General features: G+C 50.0%; 1 protein-coding gene across 1 annotated transcript; it reads left to right on the forward strand.

Moving 5' to 3' along the window:
- The first annotated feature begins 1,027 nt into the window (after positions 1 to 1,027).
- Positions 1,028 to 23,630, forward strand: SLC9A6 (solute carrier family 9 member A6). The gene is made up of 16 exons (XM_086850833.1): positions 1,028 to 1,334; positions 7,220 to 7,419; positions 7,771 to 7,848; positions 8,479 to 8,555; positions 9,468 to 9,580; positions 11,135 to 11,240; positions 14,021 to 14,162; positions 14,422 to 14,527; positions 14,754 to 14,842; positions 15,059 to 15,172; positions 16,740 to 16,851; positions 17,210 to 17,363; positions 17,507 to 17,537; positions 18,730 to 18,809; positions 19,422 to 19,527; positions 20,334 to 23,630. Exons 1-16 carry the CDS (start codon positions 1,073 to 1,075, stop codon positions 20,607 to 20,609), a joined length of 2,046 nt encoding a protein of 681 aa, XP_086706959.1. The 5' UTR covers positions 1,028 to 1,072; the 3' UTR covers positions 20,610 to 23,630.
- Positions 23,631 to 25,851: the final 2,221 nt, after the last annotated feature.

Raw genomic sequence — 25,851 nt, forward strand, 5'->3', positions numbered from 1 at the left:
GATGATGGCGTCATCGAGGGGGCGGGGCCAGACAACGCCCGACTGCGAGGGAGGCGTGGCTTCAGCGCCAGGGGGCGGGGCCACGCCGCTGCTTTCCCACGCGGGGCCATTGATAAAATGCGAGGGGGTGAGCGGATTCCGGGAGCCAGGGATGGTTTTGGGGGGCGTCTGAGGGAGAAGGGGGCCCTTCCCTCCACCGGGCCAGGCCGGATCCCTTCCAGCCGAAAACAGAGCGTAGAGCCAGTGATGCCCGAATTAATTCTCCCTTCCCACGTGTTTAACCTCAAAGCTTGAGAAACCGGTGGAAGAAAAAACGGGCAAAGGGATGTACACAACACGTGCAAGAGGGATTCCCCTGGCCGAGCCAGGCCTGGGGCAAGGCAAGAAAGCACCAGGGTCCCACACAACCAAGCATCCTGGGTCTTCCATTCCCCCAAGGTACAAAGGCAATTCTTTGAAAACGTTTGCTACAAGTCACGTTTAAGTTGATCACTGACATTTATTGCAACCCTTGACCCACCGGCTTCACGCGTCCCCCCTCTATTTCATGGTAAAAAAGGAGAGAAGTTTACCCTGATCCCACTTCGGGGCTGACGGCGGCTCTTGGCACCATCCACATGCCTTGGCACGGTGTGAAGGCACGACCAGCCTCCAGGATCCCCCCGGACCCCGTCTCCCCAAGAGCCGTGGCCGGGGTGTGTCCTGCAGCCCATCCCTCCAGAGCACCCTGCGCGCACCCACCGCCCGCTCCTGACCTCGCACCAAGTCCGCCTGGGGGTTCCTTTTCCCTTTGAACTCTGATCACCTTCCCCCTTCTCTCATCCCGTTCTTCACGGCTCGTCCCAGCCTCCCCAGGGCTCATGGCAGCCCCTGGCACCCCTTTCCCTCCCAAACCTCGCCTCGCGAACTCCCCAGCGCCTCCCCCGTCCCCGCTCCCCCGCTCCCCTCGCCCCTTTCCCGCTCCGTCGCTGCCGGCCCGTCCCTATCCGGGCTCCCCGCGCTGTTCCCGCCCCCGGCGCCTGCGCCCAGAGCCGCTTCCTGGTGTCGGCGGGGCCGGGCCGGTGCCGGGGCGATGGCGGGGCCGGGGCCGGTGCTGGCGGCGGCCGCGGGGCTGTGGGCGCGGGGCGCGGCGGGCGCCGAGGTGGCGGCGGCGCGTCCCGGGGCGCTGGAGGAGGAGATCGTGTCCGAGAAGGCGGCGGAGGAGAGTCACCGTCAGGACAGCGCCAACCTGCTCGTTTTCATCCTGCTGCTCACCCTCACCATCCTCACCATCTGGCTCTTCAAGCACCGCCGCGCTCGCTTCCTCCACGAGACCGGGCTGGCCATGATCTACGGTGAGCGGCGCCCCCCAGGCGGGCATCCCCCGCCCCGCCGCCCCTTCCCCGGGAGAGCCGTGCGGGAGCTGCCCCGAGCGCCGGGAGCCGCATCCCGAGCAGCCCCGGCTCCGCGCTGGGCCAGCTGCGGGGCTGGCTGCTTGCCCGGCCGCCCGCTCCCCCGGCAGCACAGCAGCGCTCTCCCGGTCAGTGCCTGGTGGCCCCTGGCCGAGGGGCTGCGACAGGGCTTGTTTGGTGGGCGAACGGCTGCGGGGGGACACGACGCATCCTCTCGTGGGTGCAGCTGGACGCTGCCGTGTCGCCGGGACAGCCCCATCCTGCTGTGTCCCGTGCTGAGCCTTATCTGCGTGTTGCTGGAGGGAGGGTTGGTTGTTTTCCAAACCCTAGATATGGAGTGCTCTCGAGGGCAGAGTTACTCCCAAATCTCTGGCAGCGAGGAACTGGTTGGGTTTTTCCAGGCGGCCTGACAGGGTGAAGCTGGCAGGGTCCTGGGCTACCACGTCACCAAGCTCTGGCAGGTCCCACTTACCTGCTCCAGCATCGAGAGCGGGGACTTGGGGCAGCACAGACCTGTTGTTACACTGGCCAGGAGCCGTGCATCACAGGTTGGATGGGGCTCTCAGGAACCTGGTCTAGTGTAAGGTGTCCCTGCCCATGGCAGGGGGGTTGGCACTGGATGATCATCAAGGTCCCCTTCCATCCCAGACCATTCTGTGATCCCATGCTGGGGCCAGAGGCTGTGTTTCCAATGTGTGTTTAGAGCTTCCAGACTTCCAGAAGTTGCCCAAGTAGAGTGGAGGGGCGATTTGGGGGATTTTCCCACCCTTTGCCAAGCTCAGGAGCCTGCAGAGCCAGCAGTCTCCTGTCCTGCTGCCTGGGGACCTGTGTGCACAAGCCCCTACCTTTGGAGTTCCTCCTCCCTGTGACAGGATCTCTCGGAGAGGAGCCCCATCTGTATTCCCATGGGAAGTGGAGCAAGGCTGTGGGTCAGTGGAGTGGGGCTGTTGACATTTGGGTTCTAATGGTGGTGTGTGATGTACTGAGGTGACATGGCCTCGTGAAGTGGCCTGAAGCAGGGTATGGAGGGGCCATATATGGCCCTCCCTGGGTTATCTGGCATGACTTTGAGTTCAACCAAAGTAAGACTGAGAGGTGTGCTGGGGAAGTGATTAATGTGGCCTTGGATCTGTATCTAGGGAAGATTTGTTGAATTTAGGATTGAGAAGGCATCTCCTGCTGCATGCTGTAGTTAGTGTCTGTCCTCTGGCCCTTGCTGGCTGGGGGTGATGTGTGACCACACAGAGTCAGACGTGGCCGAATCTCCCACCCAGCAGAAAGCTTTGATCTGAAGGCTGTGACTTGACCTGTTTGAGCCACTGGCTTTTGTGATCCCAAGTTCCAGTTAATTGGAAGTGTCCTTCCAAATGAAGTGGTGGAGATACTTGCATCAGCCCACAGGCACAAAATATTCGTCTGCTTTTTCAGGGACACAAAATACTGCTCTGCATTTTCAGATTCCTTCTAGCCACCGCTCAGGGGGATTCAGATGCTTCTGGCCTCCTGCCCAGGGTGGGGATGGTCACCTCCTGGGACAGGAGCTGTGCTGGGGGAAGACATGCTTCCAGGCATGGAAGGTCTTTGCTCTCCTGCTGGCCCAGAGCTCCTGACATGTGACTTTCTATTCCTTTCATGCTTTCACACTTGCCCTTAACCTTGTTCTTCCTCTCCTGGACATTTCTTCCTCTTGATTATCCTCTCTCCCTGACCTGCCTGAGTGCTCACTTTATTCTCAGAGCACAGCCTGGGTTGTTTCAGTCTCCTGCTGATCCATAAAATGCACCTTTTCTGTCTGCTCTTCTGCAGACTGTGCTTAGAGAATTGCTGGTGAAATCGGTAATGTCACCTGTCTGATCAGGAGAAAATCCCGAGTTTTCCTGGTATCAAGGCTTTTGGCATTTGCTTCTCAGGTAGTGGCAGATGCCATAGGAAAAGGGATGTGTAATTTCCACAGAGTGGTGAGTGAGATGCTGTTGTTTTATGGTGCCAACTTAAAATCTTCAGGGAAGAAAGGAGGTGTCACTGTCCCTGGCTCCCTGCGATGCTTTTTGCCCCAAGGAAGTTCACTGAAAACGTGGAAGGGGCTGCAAAACAGACCCTGAAATCTGAACAAGAGAAGCAATTTGCAAAAGCTTGTCTTTTTCTGTTTAAAACAACCCAATAACAACTAAGTCAAAACTTTCACACACATGTATTTTGGCAAAACACATCAGTTTCTTTGCTGTCTTTGTTTTTACTAGGAGTTATAAACTCTTGCTCCAGGTGGATTTCTATCATGCAAATCACACTGTCAGCTCAGAGCTGATGTTCAAGAGCTGGAGACTGGCTGGAGTAATTTCACAGGGACAGACAGTTAGTGCTTAGTAGCCCTTAAGCTTCATTTCAGTGTTTAAAATTAGGTTCCCACATCTGAGGTACTCAGCATTTAGGATGATTAATTGAACAATTTTGTTTCAGTTTGTTTTAGTTCTTCTCAGAGTCTGATGGTGGATGTGCAGGAGCTTCTCTAGAAGTTTAGTTTCCTTGTACTTGTTCCCACTTGGCCCCTGTATGTGCCTAAACTGCTTGTTGTCAGGATGTCTTCAGTTGTTACATTTTTCTTTCCTTCTGCTGTCCAGATTAATGCTCGCCTGGGGATCCTGTCAGCTTCCATTGTTGTTAAGTGCTGGGTTTGGTAATATATTAGTCTTCATTTAAATCATTACCTCGGAAATGTTCAACAGCACCTTAAAAAAAAGCCCATGGGCTTTTGTCCTTTTTAATGAAGTCAGGAGAAATGCAATGAAAATAATCTCTTGCACTTTGCATAAAAGAACTCAATTAATTTGCCGGCTTTGCCTTCAGCTTCCCAACTCCTTGCAGCTTTCAGCTGGCAGCTTCCTCGGTGTTGGGTTCCCTCTGCTCAGCTCAGCTCCCTCCCAGGGCTCAGTTTTATAAAGCTGGCAGCAGAAGCATGTCGATACTGGCTCACAGGTTGCTGCTGGGGCAGCCCTGTGAGTGCCAGGAGAGCCTGAACCATTTCCTAAGAGCCTGTCAGAACCAGGAGCACCTACAGGGTCCCCTGGGAGCCTGAGCTCAGGACTGGGCTTGGTGTCTGGAAAACCATGTCAGGTTTGTCCCAAGTGGCTCCTGTGAGCATCATTGGATGAAGAGTTGATCAGATCCACCATGGGGCAGGAGAGGCTGCGGTGCAGCCATTTAATGTTGGTGGAATAGTTGATTTCCAGCAGAGCAGCAGGATGCTTTCCCTCCCTGCAGGTAACTCTGAAGGTGTCTCTGTGTAAGGGCCACTGGCAGGGTCACACTCAGTGCCCAGCTGCAATTTGTGCATTTGTGTATTTGCACGTGAGTGTCTTTCCCCACCGGGCAGCCTCCCAGGCAGGCTATTACTGAGCAAGACAAAAGCTCTGATTTTGGGACTCCTTGGTAGATATTGTAGGTTTATCTGTCCCTTTTCTCTTACCCCACTCCTGGTCAGAGTGGGAATTTGGCCTTGTCTGGCGCTTGGCTGGCACTCAGGGCCAGGAACAGCTGTCTGTGTCAGGAGATGGCAGAGGAGCAGGGGTGCTATCAGATGTAGCACTGCTTTGGGACAGGGATTACAAGTCAAGAGATGGGCGAGTCAGGATCCCTTCTGAATTCACAGCAGTGACTCCTGTCTGTCCCTCCTTCCTCCTGTGGGGCCTCTCATCTCACAGTGCTTAGCCCAAGTGTTAAAGGGGTTGCTGGGTGGGTTTCCTTCCATCTGAGCAAGGGCAGGCAGCTGCTGGTTTCTGATTCCTGCATGAACCTCTGAAATTTTTTTTTTTAAGAAGAAACTTTTTAGAAGTTACTCCAGGTAGTTCTTGAGGGCTGCAAAGTGAGGTGTACCTTAATAGCCATAAGCAGATGTAAATAACCCTTTGAAACTCTTCTTATCCCAGTGAAAGGTTTTGGTTCCTGTGGTACCTCTAGGATCATGTGGGTGAAAGGAAAATGGAGTGTTTTGTCCCAGTGCTGTGGTGCCATGCAGCCACTGCTACACACTCCTGTAAATACATGCTGTGGCATCATGATGTGCCTGACATACTTGCTTTCATTCTATACTTTTATTTCTGGAGCACTGGAAGGTCACGGGAGCAGAGGCTGGCAGAAGAATAAGCTAAAGAATTACTTATGGTGTCCCCTCTAAGCGAGGGTGGTGCAGAAGCAGCCCTCTGCCTCTCTGGGCTGTGACGTGCCCTGAACTCTCCTTGCTGGAGCTGATGGTGCCTGGCTGTGCCCAGAGGGAACTGTTCTGAGCCTCTTGGGGTGAGTCAGGCACGATAGAGCCCAGAGTGGTGAGCACTCTGATGCTGCATGGCTCAAAAACCTCTGTAGCCTTTCAGCTCACCTGTGCTGCCAAGTGCTGCATGCAGGGGTTTGGGTCTGTCCAGTCTCTGAGCTGAGCTGTCCTAGACCAGCAGTGGTGACTTTGTGTGCAGCCACCTCCTCTGCCTGTGCTCGTGGCCTGGGTGTGTGCTCTGGTGGCCCTGCTGAGACAGGAGGTGGGGGCTTTACTTTTCACCATCAGGGAAAAATAGCAAACCTTGTCCTGGAAAAATTGTGGCCAAGGGAGGAGAAGTCAAGAAGTGGGTGTCAGATCAGGAGCTGGCTGCAGGAGATGCTGAATGAGCTGTGGCCCCACAGTGTCCTGCCCAGGAGGTGGTGGCACGGGAAGTGTTGGGTGTTCCTGTCAGTCGGGGTGGTGCCCTGCCTGTAGGAAGGCAGAGGCCAAGGCCTTAATTAAGGCAGCAATAAGGAACAAGAGCGTCCTGGGAGGCAAATGGAGAAGCCTTCAGAGCGCTGCGGTCTGTGTTTAGTTCCCACGTGTCTGAAAGCTTTTCATAAATGTGTGGTTCAGAGATGGGGTTAAGATCCAGGATTTCTGTGGCGGCTTGGGGCCGCCTTAATCAAGGAGTTTCCAAACCCTTTTGTGCTGAAGGCTACGTGGAGAGGTGTCTTGTGGGACACCCCTCTTTCCCAGCCTGCAGATGTCAAAACACTCTGCCAGGAGAGCGCTCAACACACTTGAATCTGGATTTGAGACCTCAGACAATCAAAGAAAAATGCCTTATAAATTGCTGACTTGCAAATTAACCCCAAAATGCCCCTAACTTTGAAGCTGAACTGGAGACAGAGTTGCCTCATGGGGCTGCCCTGGGGCTGCTGCTTGTGGTGCAGAGCTGAAGTTTGCAGGGATGAGGAGTAGATCTGGGTGGTCAGCCTGGATTGGGAAACAGTTTTATGTATTTATATGTTTATATTTCAAAATGTGGTTTTATGAAAACGGGGAGGGCTAGGAGGAGGCTGTATGGTGCTTCAGCACCTTAGGAAGGATGCTTGCCAGTCTCAGAGTGTACAGAGTGATTGCTGATTAAAGATCATCTTTAATCCCTGCCAAAATGAAGAGTTTACTGTGGTAGTGTCAGGTTCCAAGGTGCATGGGGCACAGTTTGGGCACATGTGAGCAGCACCTGGCCCAGCAGTGCGAGGTGCTCACCTTAAAAAACCCAGCATGCCCTCGATGTTGGCTGTTTGTTGCCCTGGAGTGAGGGTCTGACTGATTGCTGGGTGGTTCAAATCCTTCAGGACTTGTCCATGGCTGTGTTAGGAACTCCCATGGGCACGGAGCATTCTCCTGGCTCACGGGGGACGAGGATGGTTCAATTGACAACAGGCAATTATTGGCTTGTGGTTATGCTCAGCAGCTGAGCAGGGGCTCAGGATCCTGGTGCTGCACCCATGCTTAGAGGGGTCATTCTGGGGGTTTGCTGGGGTTTGTCTCACAGACCTGTGTCCCTCCCCAGGTGTCCTGGTTGGTGTGGTCCTGCGCTACGGCATCCACGTCCCCAGCGACGTCAACAACGTCACCCTGAGCTGCCAAGTGCAGACCAGCCCGGCCACGCTGCTGGTGAACGTCAGTGGGAAGTTCTACGAGTACACCCTGAAGGGGGAGATCAGCGCCCAGGAGCTCAACAACGTCCAGGATAATGAGATGCTGAGAAAGGTAAGGGAGGCAGTGACTGGAGAGGTGAGCAGTGCCTCCCACTCCCTCCATGGGGACAGGTCCTGGTTCTGCTGAGTGTTTTTAATTTGGTATTTAACTTGTGATTGTGATGAGCAGTAATTTATATATTGAACACAATGTAATGAAACGATTTTAATCTCAGTTTAAGCTGTTTAGGCTCTGGGATTTGTCTCCAGAAGACCCCAGACACATCCTCAGCATTGACCCAACACAGTTCACGTGGTGGGGGTACAGGGCTTCCTCCATGTATTACTTTCTTATTTGTGTTTTGTCTTGCAAAATTTTAACAAATAATTTTAGTGTTGGGTTTTTTTTTTTCTTTCTTAACAGGTGACTTTTGATCCTGAAGTATTCTTCAACATTTTGCTTCCTCCCATTATATTTTATGCAGGCTACAGCTTGAAAAGGGTACGTGCCTTTACAGTGTCGATGTTTTTAGTTCCTCTGCCTCCAGAGAATTTTTAATACTTGTGAGGGCTTTAATGCTTGCTCAGCAGGCCGAGGCTGCGGGGGTGGGTATGGTTTTACCCAGCAAGTGTGGGATTGTGTGAAGCAGAGCTGAGAGTGCCCCTGTCATTCTTGTCTGCTCCTCAGTCCCAGGAAGGGTCAGCGACTTCAGCTGTTTCCAGCAGGGGTCTTTGGGGTCAGCCAGGCCATTTCAGCCATCCCAGCTTTCCAAGCACATGGGAGTGTGGGAAGGTTTTAGAAAGCAGCAGCAGCTCTGAAATGCTGACTTGGAAGGAGAGGAGGATGATGCAGTTTAGCTTGCGGGAGAAGGAAGGACGAATGCTGCTGGGTTAGGAAATCAGTTCCCAGGACTTATTAAACACCCAGGTATGAGAAAATGGTACATTCATGTTTATTAATGCTTCATTAGCTGCTGGTCTGGCACTGGACTATGCTGGGCACCCTGTGCCTGTCCAGCTCGTGGTGTCTGAGCTGAGTCCAAGTTGCTGTGGACACTGTGGATGCCTGTGCAGGCTTGAAATAAATTGTTAGCAAAATATAGTTCAATTTTTGTTTTTTTTCTCCTGCTAGAGGCACTTCTTCAGAAACTTGGGATCCATCCTGGCATATGCTTTCCTTGGCACTGCCATTTCCTGCCTGGTGATTGGGTGAGTAGATGGAGCTGGTCTGGTTCTTTCACAGGGGTTTGAGCTGTGCTTGGAAGAAGCGCTCTGAGCCTGGAGCTGAAGCTGCTAATCCCAGCCCTGAAAGGTCACACAGGCTCTGCTACTTCTGCTCAGCAGCAGCAAATAATACTATTTACTGTGCAAACTCCTGCTGCATGGACAAGGTGGTTGCTGTCTAATTGCAAAGTGCTCTCTCAGCCTCTGACCATCCCATGAGAATAGTTATTCATGACAAGGAAAGTTTCACGCTTCAGAGAAAATTGTCTTGATAAATCAGCAACTTCAGATTATTGAGAGCATAAGCCCTCAAACCTGAGGCACAAGAGTAGAGGGCAGGATCATAAAGGTGTGTGTCTAGTGAGCACAGATGTGTTTGAATTGTTTATCCCCCAGTGCAGAGGCTGCTGGATGGTTCCCACTCTGGATAGTAGCACACAGGCTGACATAGGATGTTTTCCATGGAGTCCAGTGGATTCAAGCAAATTCAGCATCTGCATTATCTGCTCCTCACTGAAAATTTTGGCCATTTCAGAGTCAGTCTAAGGTGACTTCACTGAACTGTGTTAATGTGCAGCAGTGCAAAGTGATAGTGCACCCCTGTAAGCCTGGCTGCTGCTTTTCTTTAGCCATGTTATACTCTTGGAGGAGTTCTGGTCCCAGTTCCCTGCTGGCACCCTGTTTATGCTCCAGTTCAGAGAGTGCTTTAGTGTGTATGGTCCAGCATTCACCTCCAAGATCATGGCCCTGGGGTTTCACCAGGCTCAGTGCATCCCATCCAGTTCTCTGATGTGCTGGCATTTGGATAGCTTTAATCTGGTAAATTCAGGGAAACCAAGCCCATATGAATGTTTTAATGCATTGCAGAGATGTGTAACTGCCTCTTTTGATCCCCAGCTCTGTCGTGTACGGCTGCGTGGCGCTGATGAAAGTCACTGGGCAGCTCGGGGGAGATTTCTACTTCACTGACTGCCTCCTCTTCGGGGCCATCGTGTCAGCCACTGACCCAGGTATGTTACATGCTTTCCCTACATTTTGGCCTGGTTTGAGTTGTGGGGCAGAGGGAAAGAAAGTCTGAAACCCCTGGGAGTTCCCTCCTGAATTTTGGAGCTTAATTCTTTTGTGACATCCTTAGAGGTCAGATCTGTCTCTGTGCCTTTCAGTTTTCTTCAGTTATGTGCTATACAGCTTCCAGACCTCTGCTTTCCTGAGTCCTTGTTTGCAGTGAAGTCATAGGCAGCCTCTCTCTTGACTTTGCTGGGGTTTGGCATTGTGTCTCTGCCACCCTGTGCCAGCAGCTGTTGCAGAACAAGATGTGCCATGTGGAGAGGGTCCAGTTGATAGTTTTAGCTAGTTTAGCTATTTTCTCCTGCTTCCAGTTTGGTTGGATCTTGCCAGGGGCTAATCTAGTTGAAATTATATTAATGAGACACCTTAATGAGCACTTCTGAGGACAGTAGTGACACCCTGGTTTACTGATGCACTTTATAAATGAAAGCTATAAAAAACTTGCCTTTCCCAACTAAATTGAACTTAGTTCATGACAGCTTGCATGTGGTAGCTGTTTACTTGCATGCTATCAGTTCATGTAAAAGCACAGGGCCACAGAAGGGCCTCTCTTTGCTCCTGCCCTTTGCTGAGCAGGGCTGGAAATCTTCTAATGCTTAGAAATGCTGCAGATGAGCTGTGGGTGTTGTGTCCCTTCTTTGGGGTTGAAATAGCAACAAGATTTCACAGGTAGAAATGGAGCATTTACCTGTGCATAAATGGGTTAAAGCCAGTGTGCCCTGAGTGCTGTTTGAAAAGATTCACAGAAGTTGTCTGGAATTGACCCAGCACTCAGCCTGAGCTGTGCCTGACGCACCACATGTTACATCTTGCTTGCTTTGGATGTTGTGCTGTTTCTGTGAGGCTGATATGCAAAAACTGCTGCTTTCCATTATCTTCTTGGAGCTTCTGGATCATGGAAGAGCTTGAGGGAACTCTGATCTCTGCCATGTGGCCGTAAATCACAGAAACCCCTACATGGGTTTTGAGCTCATGCCTGGCTATTTCTAGTCAGGTCTGAAACGTTGTGTGTCTGTGCTGGCACTTAGAATGTGTTGAATCCAAGGATTTCTCTCAAAGTATCAGGAATGGAAAGAAAAAGGCACTCATCATCCTGGACAAGTCTGATCCTTCTGGCTTTCTGCAGGTGGAGGAAGGCTCTCTCCAATGCTCAGAGGTAGCAGCATCCCTACGTCTGGGTGGCTCATGCCAGACTGGTTCCGTGCCCCAGCCCATGAGCTCAGACCCTGGGAAGCTCAGAGAAGAGTTTGTTTATTTCTGCTTGCAAAATAGGCCAAGATGTGTTTTAGTAAAAGGAGGAGAGAAATGATGAATCAAATCCAAATCTGAAAGAGCAGAAGGACAACTATCAAAGAGAGCACGGGGGGCAGCTGGCACCGTCACAGCAGTGGCACAGATGTGCAGGAAGGCAGCTTTCTAAAAAGGATGTTTAGTCTTTGATTACATCGAAATAACAGCACCTTTTTTGAATGTCTCTCTATTTTTCTATTTGTCAGTGACTGTCCTTGCCATATTCCATGAACTCCAGGTCGATGTTGAGCTGTATGCCCTTCTCTTTGGCGAAAGCGTCCTCAATGATGCCGTTGCCATAGTGCTGTCTTCGTAAGTGTCTTCTGTTTTTATTTAGAATTGTTATATGTGTTACATGTCAGGAGCTGGGGGGAACCACTTGGCCTTGCCCCTGTGAGATAGGAACATAGGTGTTTGCAAGAGCATCTTAAGTGTCCAAAGAGCTGTGGTGACATTCTGATGCATGTCCTCATTGCTTACCACTGCTTGGGATTATGGATTGCCCTTACAACTTCCCCCTGCATGATGGATGGTTTTGTTTTGCTTTTGTGGTCAGTCGACCCATCCATAGGGAAGTTTTTATGTCCCTCTGAAACAGGAAAAGCACCATGTCTGCTTTTCAGCCACAAGATCTCACTGAAACCCCTTGCTGATGGCTTTGCTGCTACCTGCATTGCTTCCCACCCACGAATCCCTGCTTTTGTTTGGGTGGAAATAGCTGTTTCCTTTCTCTCCCCACTTTAAGGAGTTAATGTTCTTACAGCTGCAGTTAATGCCCTTGACTGAACACATGGGAAACTTGCTGCCTTTCTAAAGGATGTTTTATACTCTTTAATATTTTATGTCCTTTGCATGCAGGACGTATTTTATCTGCGTTTTCACTGTGTTGTCATCATGGGAATTTGTTCAGTAATATATAATACCTGCAATGGTGACAGCTTAACATATAGCTAAGACTAATGGAGAAAATATTTCTGGAATACTTGTCACTCCAGCGTGCCGGTTGTGTGGGTTTCACTGGAGGCAGCAAGTAACACACTGTGAGCTGTGTGTTGTATTTACTGAATTGAGTGTTTCTGTTGAGGTTTCTGGAACTCTTTGTATTGCTCACTCTGGCTTTTTTGCTGGATGTGCTACTGCTGGTGTGAGAGGAAACGCTGCACAGCCAGATTGTGTTTCAGAAGTGATCATGAGTGAGGAGGGGATGGGGTCTTCCAGCCTGTGCTGGTAGGTTCTGGGTGGGAGTGGGTGGATTCAGCTTCAGAGTAATGGAATTTGTGGTGGATCTCAGCACGTGTGGGTGACGGCAGTGATTTGCCTCTTGCTCTGCTTCAGTGCCAGCTCTGTAGCTGTTGCTCTGATTTCCTGCTTCCCTCTCTCCACAAGCTGAGCTCACTCCACCCCCTCCCCAAAACAGGATAATTTGCACCAAGCAGCAGCTCTGAGTTCACTCAGCACTTACTTGATTTTGCCTCAGCACTGTGGGCAGGGGAGGATGTGGAGCTGGGCTCTTCAGTGGCTTTTGTGCAGTCTGGGTGCCCCAAGGCTCCTCTCCTGTCTGTTTTCAGCCCTGAGCAAATGTCTGTTCCTGTGCTTAAGGAGCAGGATCTGTGCCTTTCTGTTCCTGTCTTGGTCTGGCATGGCTTGGCAGCAGGAACTTGTTGCAGGATGAAGAGGAATTGAACCTAGAACTGAAAACTGGTGGCCAGTGAGGTGCCAGAGCTGCAGTTTGGGAGCAGAGGGTAAATGCAGCTGCAGGATCTCTACCTGCTTCTTCCAAAGGGAGGATTCACAGGGATTAAACACCATGAGAAGCCCCATGAACAGCAACAGGGGAAATAAAGGGCAGCTGGCAATAATGTCTTATTAGTGATGCAAAAATCAAAACCAGAAGGAGAACTGTGAGAGGTTAAAATGCAAAACCAACATTCAAAGAGTTGGTTATGGAGGGGAAGTGAAACCAGTCTGGATTTAAAAAAAGAGTGAAACCTGAAAACCCAGAATAAGAGCATGTTGGTGAATGAGAAGCATAAGATGGAATTGATGAAAGGAATTAAATTATGGAGAAATCTGCAGCTTGCAGTGTAAAAGGCAATGCAGAAAAATGAGCTGTATTAAAAGAAGGGAAGTTTAGCAAGAGAAATTACCTGCAATGTGTTGGAAAGGGGAGGTTTGTCATTTGTATTGCAGAAAAACGTTGGTGTATAGTTAGGGGAGAAAGCTGCAAGATGTGTGTGCAAGGCAGTCTAAGTGTGTGTTCTCAGCAGATTAAACAGCAAACGTTTAAATTTCACATCCAGGAGTTTTAACAGAGTGAGCCAAGGGATTGCTAACTAGGAAGTTAATGTTTTTGATAAGTTTACATCAAGGAAAGTGATGTAAGGAGTTGATAAATGGGATTTAGGAGCCGGATAAGGCCCCCCCTGTATTTCAGCCTTTCCAGGTAGAGCAGTGGAATGACTAATGCGAGGCTCAGCTCATCAGGAGTTAGGAGGGAGCAGACTGAGAGATGGGATCAGCACTGCAGACCTGTTTGCCATCTCACCACAAAGGTCTGTTGAGGTCTGGTGGATGCAGAGAATGGTGTTGCTGCTGTGCATGGCGCAGTCTGCCGTGGCTGCCCTGCGGTATTGCACTTTGGAGCTGAGCATGTTAAATGTGGCGGAACGGGAGCAGTTACAGCTCTCCAGGGGATGTTCACATCAGCCCCCTCGGTGGAGAAATGGAGCTTTCCTGCTTGAATGCTTTGTGGTCCCACAGCACCTGGCATTACAGAGATCTGGTGCCAAGCCCAGATACCAGCATAAATACCACACGAGGCACGAGCTTTGGGCCCCTGCTCTCTGGTGTCCAGGAGTAACTGCACATCCAGGCCTGGGTGGGGGGGCTGATCCCAAACTCCCCAGGACAGGGAGGGTGTGCAGCCACTGCGCACTGTGATCCCAGGGGATTGCAGTGTGTTGTGTCTCCCTGGTTCCTCAGGCTCGGTGTTTGCAGCAGTTGTAGCACTTTGCAAGGCTCGTGTAGCACTGTGAGGTGCCTCTCCCTCCAGACTAAGCAGTTTTGTTCTTGTGCTCTCTGTCCTCTTCCAGCTCAATAGTTGCGTATCAGCCAGCGGGTGACAACAGCCACACGTTTGATGTCACAGCGATGTTCAAGTCCATCGGGATCTTCCTGGGGATATTCAGTGGATCTTTTGCAATGGGAGCAGCTACTGGAGTTGTGACAGCTTTAATATCCTTTTCACTGTTTGTTTTTTTCCCCAAGTGTTTGCATAACAGCTTGTTTATTTTTTGCTGCACTGCATTTCACCCAGATGTTAAATTTTTTTCCCCTAAATTAACGAAGGACAGTGCCATGGCCTTTTTAGGGGTGGGCTGAGCCAATTCCAGCTAACTTCTGTGAATCTTTTCGAACAGCTGTCATACACAATAGGATTTGATACGCTGTTAGGCTGCAGTGTCTCTCCAAATTGTCCTTAACCATCTGCAACGTCACCAAGTTCACCAAACTTCGGGAGTTCCCGTTGCTGGAGACCGGCTTATTCTTCTTGATGTCCTGGAGCACGTTCCTGCTGGCTGAAGCATGTGGCTTTACAGGCAAGCCCCAGCACAGCCCTGCCTCTGGCATGGAGCTCTGCAGGGATGATGGGACCACTGAGTTTTGCTTCTCTCAGTATCGACTGTAGCTGGGGCTCCCCCTCTGCTTGCAGAAGTTTAATGATTGTGGGTTCTGGGGTTACTGCATTCAATTCCCTACAGGCCTGGGGTGCAGCTCAACTCCCTTTTCCTGACCAGGAGTCTAATGTGATGCTCTGCTCCCCAGGTGTGGTGGCTGTGCTCTTCTGTGGGATCACACAGGCCCATTATACCTATAACAACTTATCTACAGAGTCCCAACACAGAACTAAGCAGGTGAGAACTCCTCAGACTCCTTCAGCCTCTCTGAATTTCAAATTCAATATTTTTTCCCTTCCCTCTAGCCAGAATTAGGTGCATCTGTCTTCTTACAGCTGCATTTCACTAGGGTTGCTTCTGCAGAGTATTTATTGCATGACGGATGGGCTAACATGCTTTTCTTATTAAATCTATATTATGTCTAATGACTTGTAATTTCTTTTTCTCTTTCAGTTGTTTGAGCTTCTGAATTTCTTGGCAGAAAACTTCATCTTCTCCTACATGGGACTTGCACTGTTCACCTTCCAGAACCATGTCTTTAACCCTACCTTTGTGGTGGGGGCCTTCGTATCCTTTGGAGCCCAATTTATAAAACAGAAAGAAAGGGAGAGGTGCCTCATTCCTAATTCGTGTTTTTCATTCAAATGAGTGGGTTTGTTTTTTTTCAATCAGTCTAGCTTTATTTTTAAAAGGGGATTTCTGCCATGTAGTGGTGCCTTTGCTGGTTATTTTAAGAAGACAGAGATTCTTTTTCCAGCTTTTCTGTTTGTTTTTTTTTTTTTTTTTTTCCCCTGTCTTCTCTCCTCTTGTGGGCATCCAAATCAGCTGCTGCAGGGACTCATCATTCAGTGTGACCATGATGCCAATGCCAGGCCTTGTCATGTGGTACCAGGAGGGGCTTTGCAAAGGGGGGCTGCCTGGTTTAGCCATTTATTTCCTCTTTTCTCTGCTAGTGCACTTGGTTAACCCTGATAAAAAGCCTTTTTTTGGTCAAACAGCACAGCTACAGCTACAGTAGATGCCTCTGAATGATGTCATGAGAAAGGATTTCCTGTTCTGCAGGCTGATGCTAACAGGAACAAGGGCCCTGGTATGTCTCGGAAAAACAAGAATTTTGAAGGAATTTTTTTCACGCCACAGGGAAGCCAGTTAAAGGTGCAGAATTATTTTCACCCTTTGTCAGCACTGATGTAAGTTTATACCAGTAAACAAAATGTTTTTGCCAGTGCTGGTCTGTGGGTTTGCAGCAGGCTCGGCTGAATTTCCCTGCTCAGCTTTTGTGGGGTCACAGTGGGGCAGAGGGGTGAAGAGCACAGAAATGCCATTTGGGCTGTTATATTGGAATTCTGTGCTGTGCCTCTTCAGTGGGAACTGGCTAACTCACTGATGAAATAGCTCATTCATGAGCGAGATCATGAAATACGTCTCTTATGCAAATTGTGATGTTCAGGAAAGAACATAAAAGCTAGAAGCATTTTCCATATTATTCAAGGCTGTGCTGAATACTGGCTCCAAGATTATTTTTGCCATCTGGGTGCTGGTATTAAAAGACACAGCTTCAAAGATAAAAAGCAATATGAAGGGGCTGGTGATTCTTGTATCTTGCAGGCTATGAAAACAGAAAGAGTATTGGATTTTTTTTTTCCTTCTCAACAGCTGCTGCTTTCATTTTGCTGAATAATCTTTGGGAATGGGACTTGGCTTAAAGCTTCAAACCCAGCTGTGAAGTGTGGTATGCTGGAGAATGTCAGAGGGGTTGTCATAGCTGTGATAACTTGAGCTTCACAGAAGACAAATAATTCTTGGGGTGCAAAATGGACCTGGCAACGGAGAGCGTACTGTGGGAAATAGTGGTTTTCCTCTCCTCTCACTTGTCTAACATGTCCTTTCATCATTACCCTTGTTTATTTGTGCTTGTCTCTCTGTGATATGCAGTGTGTGCTGTTTCAGTGAGGCAGTAGCCTGCTCTTCCCACGGTGCTGTAGCACTCAGAGCTGGGTTATTTTCTTTGCAGCCAAAGCACCGGCGTTTCTGCAGCTCCCGGTTTCATTTGGGCAGTAGAAACTGGCTCTGTGCAGGTGGGATGTGATGGGAGACACAGGAAGAGCAATTTCCTTAACATGTGCAAATACAGCTTGCTATCTTCCTAGGAAGAGCTGCCAATATCTACCCATTATCATTTTTACTGAATCTGGGGAGAAGAAATAAAATTGGAACGAATTTGCAGCACATGATGATGTTTGCTGGTATGTTACTGCATCCTTCCTCTGACCATGTGGCCTATTCACACTTCCTTGCCCCTTAGAACTTGGAAATATTTCTTATTCAACTCTAAATCCCTTATGGGCAATGTCTGCAGGGGAGGCCGGGTGGGAAGGGACTCAGTGGTTTGGGATGTAGGAGTGAGCTCCTCCTGTCCTGCTTCAAGCACACGACATGGGGCAGGAGGAGGGTTTGCCTTTCTGGGCTCGGAAAGAGACAAAATCACCACTGCTCTCCCCTGGAGGGATGTCCCAGCAGAGGGGCAGCAGGATGTAAACCCAGGCGGGAAGCTGGCCATGCTGGGGGCTGACCCAGCTCCTCTGCTCTCCCTTCCCGCTGCAGGGCTGCGCGGGGCCATGGCCTTCGCCCTGGCCATCCGCGACACGGCCACGTACGCGCGGCAGATGATGTTCAGCACCACCCTGCTCATCGTCTTCTTCACCGTGTGGGTGTTCGGCGGGGGCACCACGGCCATGCTGTCCTGCCTCAACATCCGGTCAGTGCGGGGCTCCCCTGGCCGGGCTGGGCTCCCCCTCGGGCTGCTCTCAGCTCGGGCTGCTGGGCTTCCAGAGAGCAGATCCCGTCCTTGCCCCGGATCCCAGCCCCGCCGCTGCGTGTGACACTGTTCTCTCCTCACAGGGTCGGCGTGGACGCGGATCAGGAGAATGTGGTGAGTGTCCTCTGCAGAGGAATCTGCACTGCACCCTCAGGGCAGGGGTTACATCCTGACCCTGTGAATGTCTGTCTGTGCTCTGCTTCCTTCCAGCTGCAGGAGCTTTTTGCTCCCCCTGTGAAAGAGTTTGCAGTCAGTGGGAGTCACAGCTTTTCTGTGCTCTCTGGTTTTTGTGAGCCTTGTTTTGACTCAGCTGGAAAGAAGGGCACAGAAGCAATGCTGGACTGTTTAGTCAGTCCATGTTTCTGCTGCAGTAGATTCAGTCTCTCCCTTGCTGGGTTTGAAATAAATCCCTAAGTGAGCATGACATGGAGGCTCTGCCTCATCCCAGTGTCCAGGGCAGTACAGAGACACCATTTACAGACTCATTTTATGTAGCATCTTCTGCCCCACTTTTCCCCATGGGTACCCTCAACCCTTACTACACCTTTTCCTGAGGGTAGTTATGTGGCAGCCCCAGAACCACTGACCACACTGAGATCCATGCTGCAGCTCTACAGCCCCGGGAGTTTTCCTGCCTGGTAGTTCCAGCTGTCTCATTCACATGTCTGCAGCCTGGTTGTGCTGTGGCTTTCCTTGGTTTCAGTGTGGATTCTGCACCTTGGAGGTTCATTTTATTCAGAGCCATTTATTGGGCTGTTCACCTCCTGCAGAGAAAGGATCAAATGTGACAGGCAGCCCAGGGCCATAAATCTGTGAGACAGATTTCTATGAAATATGTAATTGTACTCATAGTCCCCTCCAAACAGTTTCATATTCTTTTTCTCTGACAAAAAGGAAGCCTGGAGTTCCCAGAACACACAATTATTTGCATGCAGCAGTGTCAGGCGAGATCTGATGGAGATTGGACCTGTCAGTGACTATTAAACGTGATGTCTGGGTGCAGCTGCTGGCTCTGAGGCACTTTGAACCTTGGGGCCAGACACTGGAAGGCTCTAGCAGCAAAATGGTCACTCTGTGCTTTGATACCATCTCCCTGAAGCAGTTGAATGCTGCCAAATGCATCCTGTTGTGGTGTGAACGTCCTTATACACACTGCAACCCAAAGGCTTCTTCTGAAGAGGCAGTGGGGAAGTCTCTGTCTCTTTGTGTTCCCTGGGGATAATCCAGTGTTCCATGGGGTCTCCTGACTCTGATCTAGGTCATGGCATGTTGTCCTGCCCCTCTTTACTGTTTTGCTCTCCCACAGGGTGTCCCAGAGAGCGAGAGGAGGAGCACGAAGGCCGAAAGTGCTTGGCTTTTCCGCATGTGGTACAACTTCGACCACAAGTATCCTTGGGTGGCAGGTGGTGTGTGCTGTGTCAGATCCCTCTGCCCAGACACCTCTCACTGGGACCATGACTTGCTCCCTGCTTAGCAGAGGAGCCAGTGCTTGCTTTCCCGTGACATTGCTGCGCTTTGGTTTGCATCTACTTGAGCCTGTGGCTGTGAGAAATGACAATTTTCACCCTCTGTCTGTGAGAATGCAGCAGCAGTTCTGTTCAAAGCTGGGCTCTCCGAGATTGGAGTCCTGGGGGTCCTTAGTCCCAGGGGCTGGTGGCCAGAAAGGGATGGGGGTTTTTTTACTTGCAGTCCCTCTTGGTAGATCTGTGCCTCTCCTCCCTTCCAGGTGCTGTGCTGTGAATTAAAGGTGGGGCAATGTTAGACTGAGGAGCACAAGGTGATGGGACAAGTGATGCTGCTGAGCATCTTACCAGGACTGTCCTGCTGTGTTTGGTTGCATTCTTGTTGCATACCATGACAGCTTCTGTGCTTCCATGCATTTGTGTTTCTTTTCTTTCTGTGATTTCCTTGCAGTGCTGAGTCCTTCAGTGCTGCCCTCCCAGCCCTTGACTTGCCTACATGGTCCCGTTCCTCTATTTTCCTTAACCCTCTCTGTAGCTATCTGAAGCCTCTCCTGACACACAGTGGTCCCCCGCTGACCACCACACTCCCAGGGTGCTGTGGGCCTGTTGCCCGGTGCCTGACGAGCCCACAGGCGTACGAGGTGAGTCCTTTAGTGTCCTTTCTGTCACGGTGTTGTGGGTTTGATCTGTTTATGTTTCTCTTTTGGATGCTGCTCTACAGCGTCAAGCTGGGAGCATGAGGGAAGTCAGATATTGTGGCTGATGGATGAGCTAATTCCCATGAGCATTTTGCTTTTCCAGCCTGCTGTTAGGTCACGAAGGGGTTTGTGGTGTATTCATGGTGGTACCTTAGTGACTGGCTCAATGAAGTTATCACAGGTGTCCTTCCCCAGGCCCAGCTGGGAGGACACACAATTCCCTATCCCCTGCTTGCTTACAGCTGAGCCATTCCTGCAGCCCTTTCAACTGCATCACTCACTACCAGGAAGGTAGCCAGCATTGCCATGCCCAGGGGCCCCTTGCAGTGGCAGCTGTCCATGCCAGGAGGCTTGCCCTGTCTGCACAGTGTCAGCATCAGGTTCCCTGACAAGCCAGCAATGGCTGTGGTGGGTCAGCAGTGCAATTCCTGTGCTCATGAGTATTTGGTCGGGTCAAAGCCACTCAATGCTGCATTCCCTGTGTACCTGGCAATGGCACCAGAAGGAAGAGAGCTGGGAGAGCTTTAGCAATGCCCTTTTAGGCAGTCTGCAGAGAAGCTCTGCGCAGTGTGAGTCACCTGGGCTCTGAGATGTGTGTGTGCCACGTCTGGTTCTGGTCACGGTGCAGGAGAGCCTGTGACTCGGTGCCTCTGTCTCAGCTCAGTCACCATCACCGTGCGATTGTAAACAGCCATTCTGGAAGAGTTTAACAGCACTTTCCTCCTGGTTTCCTCCTGGTTGTCCCCCAGAATCAAGAGCAGCTGAAGGACGACGACTCCGACCTCATTCTGAACGACGGGGACATCAGCCTGACGTACGGGGACTCCACGGTGAACACCGACTCGGTGGCGTCCAGCGGCACGTCCCGGCGGTTCGTGGGGAACAGCTCGGAGGATGCCCTGGACAGGGAGCTGGCTTTTGGGGACCATGAACTCGTGATCCGGGGAACGCGCCTGGTCCTGCCCATGGACGATTCGGAGCCCCCGTCAAACGTCCTGGATAACGCGAGACACGGTCCAGCATAAGGTTGCTCGGTTTAATTGACAGTAATATTTGCATATATGATCAAGAAGTATGTACTACCTAAAGTCTAATGCATGTCTCAAAATGTCTAAGCTGTATAAATATTATTTATATGGTGTCAAAAGAATATAAATATTCTCTGCCAAGCACTTGTAAAGAACAAGCTGCAAATTTAAGTTAAAAACTGTGTTGACTGCACTATGTAGGGTGGAACTGTTTTAGCGTAAGAGTCTTTTGCACACAGTGAGCTTTGTTAATGTGTGATTTGATGAAGGGTTTAGTTCCCAGCGGGTGAGTAAAGGAGCTGTGACTCCCTGTTCATCCTTTGAACCTGGGAGAGGAGGGTAGGGAGTTGCTGGTGAGCAGTGGAATTTCCTTTCTAGTCTGATGAGGATTGTTGAGTTTCCTTTGGTCTCTGATCTTTGGATAGTCACGTTTGAAATATCAGCAAAAAATCTGCCCACAGACCCTCTCGCCAGGCAGTGGACGGTGATAAACTTGTTTCACTGTGGGAACCCGGAGACTTTTTTGCTTTTTAGTGACCTTCTGCCCAAGCCCTGCTTTAGTGGGCTCATGGCAGACCCCAGCCAAAGCTGACAGCAGGGGCTGTGGATGTCCGGCTGCTCGGATGGGAGCAGGAGAGAGGGATGGTTGGTGTCTGTAGTTGTGTTCAGGAGAAGGAGGCGTTCCCACAGAAACTACACCAGGCATGCACAGATTTTAGGTCTGAGTCCATCTTTCAGCTGTGGCTCAAGCAGCTGTCTAGAACCAGCCATCAAATCCTCTTTTGGCAACTAAATCTCACCTTTGGGAAGCGGCCGTGTCTTTGCGCGGGCGAATCGCTGTCCTGCAGTCGCAGATGTAGCCAAAGTGTGCAGAGCTGCTGCAGCTGCACACGGGGCTGTGGAGCCCAGCCAACCTCAAACTCGAGCTTTAGGGCTGCAGATCCACACGGTACCTCCGGAGCTCTCCAGAGGCATCCAGCTGGTACTGAAGGGGAGCCGTTCATCTGTCCGTCCGTCCTCCCACAGAGTCGGAAACCATTGCACTTTGTTTGGTCACTCCTTAGCATGCTGTGTGTCTGCAGTCCCCACCCGACCTTTCTTGTGTCTCTTATCATTTAATGAGAAATGTTTGCGAGTTGATTTTTGGTTTTAATTTACGTGTTTATTTTTCAAGGAAGAGCACAGAACAATTTGCGATTTCACACTAGTGTTAAAGGATTTATTCTGTAGTTATGGGAATGGCTAAAGGTGCAGTGGAACTGTTAACCCTGACATCTTTTTTCTCCTGGAAAGGGGGAATAGTGGAAATTTACTGTATGTAATTTTACTGTCTATTTTATCTACAGTTTTGCTATACAAACCTTTCAGGGTTACTGGTACACTACAGGCCCGTTCTGGAGTTAACTCTCTCCAGAGGGCTTAAACAGAGGTATTTAAAATGAAAATACATGAAAGAGAGGCAAGTGAGTCCGAGCACTCACGGCTCCCATTAGCTGTCTTTGGAACAAACTCTGCATCTCTCAGGATCTGACCCTGGGACCTCAGAGCAGTGTCCCCACAGCTGTTTTCCCCAGCACCACCTGAGAGTTGGAGGAGACAGAAAATACTGAAGTTTCAACTGTGTATGTATAGTTGGGAAAATAAATCTACACATTTTTTGGGTTTTTTTTCTTCATTTTCTCAGGTCTAAGTAACATTGCCTTAAATTTATGGATGTGAAACGATAATTATTTTGGCAGTTTATCCCCAAGAAAATGCTTTCTTTTAACTTCTGAACAAAACGTTTAAGTGTTGCCATAGGACTTCCCTAGAAGGGGGGTAATGCTCTGTTTATATTTGGGTATATTTGGGGCATCTTCCTTGCACCTGTAAATGGCATCCCGCTGTTAACAAAGCTGTTGGATTAGCACTGGCCTTTGTTTCCTACTATGCAGGAATTCCATAAAGTGAGTGTGCATTTTATATGATGTCTGTAACTTAACTTCATGTGTTTAAAAATATAAAAAAGCAGAAAAAAAAAAAAAGTAGGAACCTGTTGATTTTAGGTTTACTGCATCACTTCTTCATCCTGTTTTTTGTTCGTTCTGCCTTTTTGAAGAGGTATGATAAATAACTGCCTCTTGTTTTTTCCTGTATAGCCTGACTATGAATTGAATTTACAGAGTTGGTGCAGCTGGATGTGCAGGACAGTTCTGCTGCCTCAGGGCTCCCTCCCAGGCATTCCCAGCTGAGGTACAAATTTGCTTCGAGGTGACCACCAGCTGATGTTTTTCCATGGCTGTGGTAGCATTCCTCTCTTCCTCTGACCCTTTAACTTCAGTAATTTATCTACTCACTGCAAACTTGCCAACACATTGCCCATAAGCCTCAACATTTGACACCAATAACAGTTCAGTTAGTACATGAAAGGAGAAAAAGTTTACCAATGATGATTTTATGGGTTACCTTATGATTCATTTTGAATAGCCTTAATCAATAAATGAGTCTAAGCTTAAATTCATGGGATTCATCCTCAGCTGATTATTTTCTGTGCTGGGCTGCAGCAGAGCACACAGGAATGCCTGGTGTGCAGAGGCAGAGCCCTGTTGCTTTGTGCTGCAGATGGAGTTAAGGGTACCTTGGAGAATCAGGGCCTGACACCTTTGCCAAATAGATAAGACAGCCCTGAGGAGGCAGTTTACAGCCCCCATGAAGATTTAGAGAAGGTGCCCTTCTTCTGTAAATTGAATTTTCATGGTTTTTGCACATGAAAAAGCATTGTAGGTAAAGTTATGATTTGTACTGGTACTGTCGATTTGTGTGGTAATGGCATTAACCCCGTAGCTATGGTGTTTGTGCAGCTGATCTGTGATAGCTGATGATCACTATTGGACCTTCTGTTTACACTGACTAAATCCTTTACTGTTGCGTTGTACTGTGAAAGAAGGATTATGGGCCTATAAAAGATTATTATTTTTTTTTTGGAATTGTGTGTACCGTTTCATTAATTCCCACAGAAATAAATCTGTAGCAAAGTGACGACGTGCCACGCGGCCTTCTGAGAGCAGTTTGTTCACGGCCTTTGGCAGCAGCCACGGATGCTGGACCCCGAGGATGGGAGGGCAGCTGGGTTGGGGTGCACGCTCTGCCTTCAGCCCAGCCCCTGGGACACGCCTTCCTTGCAGGAGCAGCGCTGGGAGCAGAGCCACGCTGGTTGCCAAAAGCTCCTCCAGGAGCTGGGACAGTGCTGCTCACTCCCAGCCCTGGGGCAGTGAGTGGACCTGCATAGAGACATTACCGTGGGGTGTTTGCAAAATCAAGGTTCCTGAGCTTTCCCAGGCTTTTATATCCCCTGGGACTGTTGAATTTGCACTTGGGCTCCTGGCTGGTGATTCTGCCCTCTGACTCCCACCACACCATTTTTTTGGGGGGCCATGTGCTGAAAAGACAAGTTGTTCAAATGCTTTACAATCCTTCGGTACATAGGGCACCTCAGCAACTTCAGGAATCTGTTTCTGAGGGCTTTGGTTCCCAAAGGACGACTTTCATCCCTTGGATGGTGTAAAAGCACATTGTTACAGCTCTGCCTGGCTGCAGGAGGGTAGTCCTGATACCTGTTTAACACACTTATCTCCCACCCACAGCAGCAGGCAGCCAAGTGGTGTCTGTGCTGCTTTCCAAAGGGACTGGGGTCTTTGTGTGGGGTGGTGAATCCTGAGCTGGCCTGCTGGGCTGTCCCAAAACTGAGGCTGCAGCTCACAAAAACTGAGCAAGAGGGGCTTGCCTGGCTGATCATGCCTGTGCTACTGGAAGTCACAGCAATGGGACAGGAGACAAAGGTGTTCTATTATTTTCTTGCTATGAAATGATGTTAGTTCTGCTGTACTCCCCCACCTCAACATCCTGACAGTCGGAATAAACACCACTAATCCTACTGGATATGTGCTGTCCAGCCCAGCTTGGGTTGGACTTGGGCACATAACTAAAACAAAGACATCATTTAGCAATTGAATAAATGCCTTTTGTTAGCCCTTCACCTTCCCAAACCCTCAGAAGAAGTGCAGCAGACCCCTTCAAATGTATTTCCTTGAAACAAGGTATGATTCAGGCCCCTCACTATTGGTGAGTGGTATCCCCAGCACCCAAAATGTAGCTGGGATCCCCTGGTCCATATCCACCCTCCCCAGCACAGGAAACTACAGCTGGGCACCCACTGGGATGGGCTCGCTGGGCCAGGAGCTGGCATCTCCTATCAGCCATGCAAACATATTTTGGATGGGTGCTGTTCAGAGGCACAGCAAGCAGGGATGAGGCAGTTCCCTGCATGGTCTGGGGAAGGGGATTTCCCCTGCAGGCAGGTGCACACAGCTGTCATTTGCTGATTAGTCCCTGTTTCATTAGTTCTGTTCAGTTTGAGCTGATGAGGGGCAGCTCTCAGTCACTACCATCTGTCCACCTTCACGTGGGGATCAGTGAAGTGCTGGGAAAGGGGCCAGCACTGGGTATCTACAGCCTCAAAAAAATCATAGGGCTGTTTTTTAGAGCAATCCTGTATTGCTGTGCCCAAAGCCACAGACAGTTCTGCACCCTTGGCTCTGCATCTCCACATCATGCTGGGATAGCATCTATACGAGGTAAAATTTTAAAAAAACCAAGGATTTGATTCTTCTCTCTTATCTCATCATGGTCTGCAAGGAGCTCTGGTCCTTGCTGGGTCCTCTAGATGGCAATATTGGGAAGGACAGCAGTTGTCCATCACCATGTGTCCCTGCAGAGCCCAGCCCACCCCAGCTCCACAGAGCCTCCCCATGCCATGCTGGCTCCACCACACCTCATGCACCATCCAGCTGAGTCCTTATCAGCACAAAGGAGAGGAGACCCTGTTGCAGCACTGCTCTGACACCCTGAGCCCCCTCGCAGGAACCACCACCTTCTCACACCTGGGAGTATGGTTTGCTCACAGCCATCTCCCCTTATTTTCCCCTTCAAGCCCAGCTGCTTGTTGGCCATTTTTTTGCCCATCAAGCTTTCAGAATGAGGAGTTTAAGGCCAGTGGCCAGAAGCTGCCTGCAGGACGAGCTTTGCTCAGAGAGGAGTGCAGCCCTTGCTGGAGCTGCTGATGCATCTCAGAGCTGGTTCAAACCTTTCCCCCAGCACTGAGCCCCCAAGGGCACCTTTCCCCCTGAGCTCCCCATGTCTCACAGGTGTGTCTCACATCACCTGGGCACCAGGCCTTTCCTAGCACCAGGCTTTGCTGACA

The sequence above is a fragment of the Cyanistes caeruleus genome, chromosome 14 (genome assembly GCF_971803275.1).
Source record: "Cyanistes caeruleus chromosome 14, bCyaCae1.hap1.1, whole genome shotgun sequence".
Lineage (NCBI taxonomy): Eukaryota > Metazoa > Chordata > Aves > Passeriformes > Paridae > Cyanistes > Cyanistes caeruleus.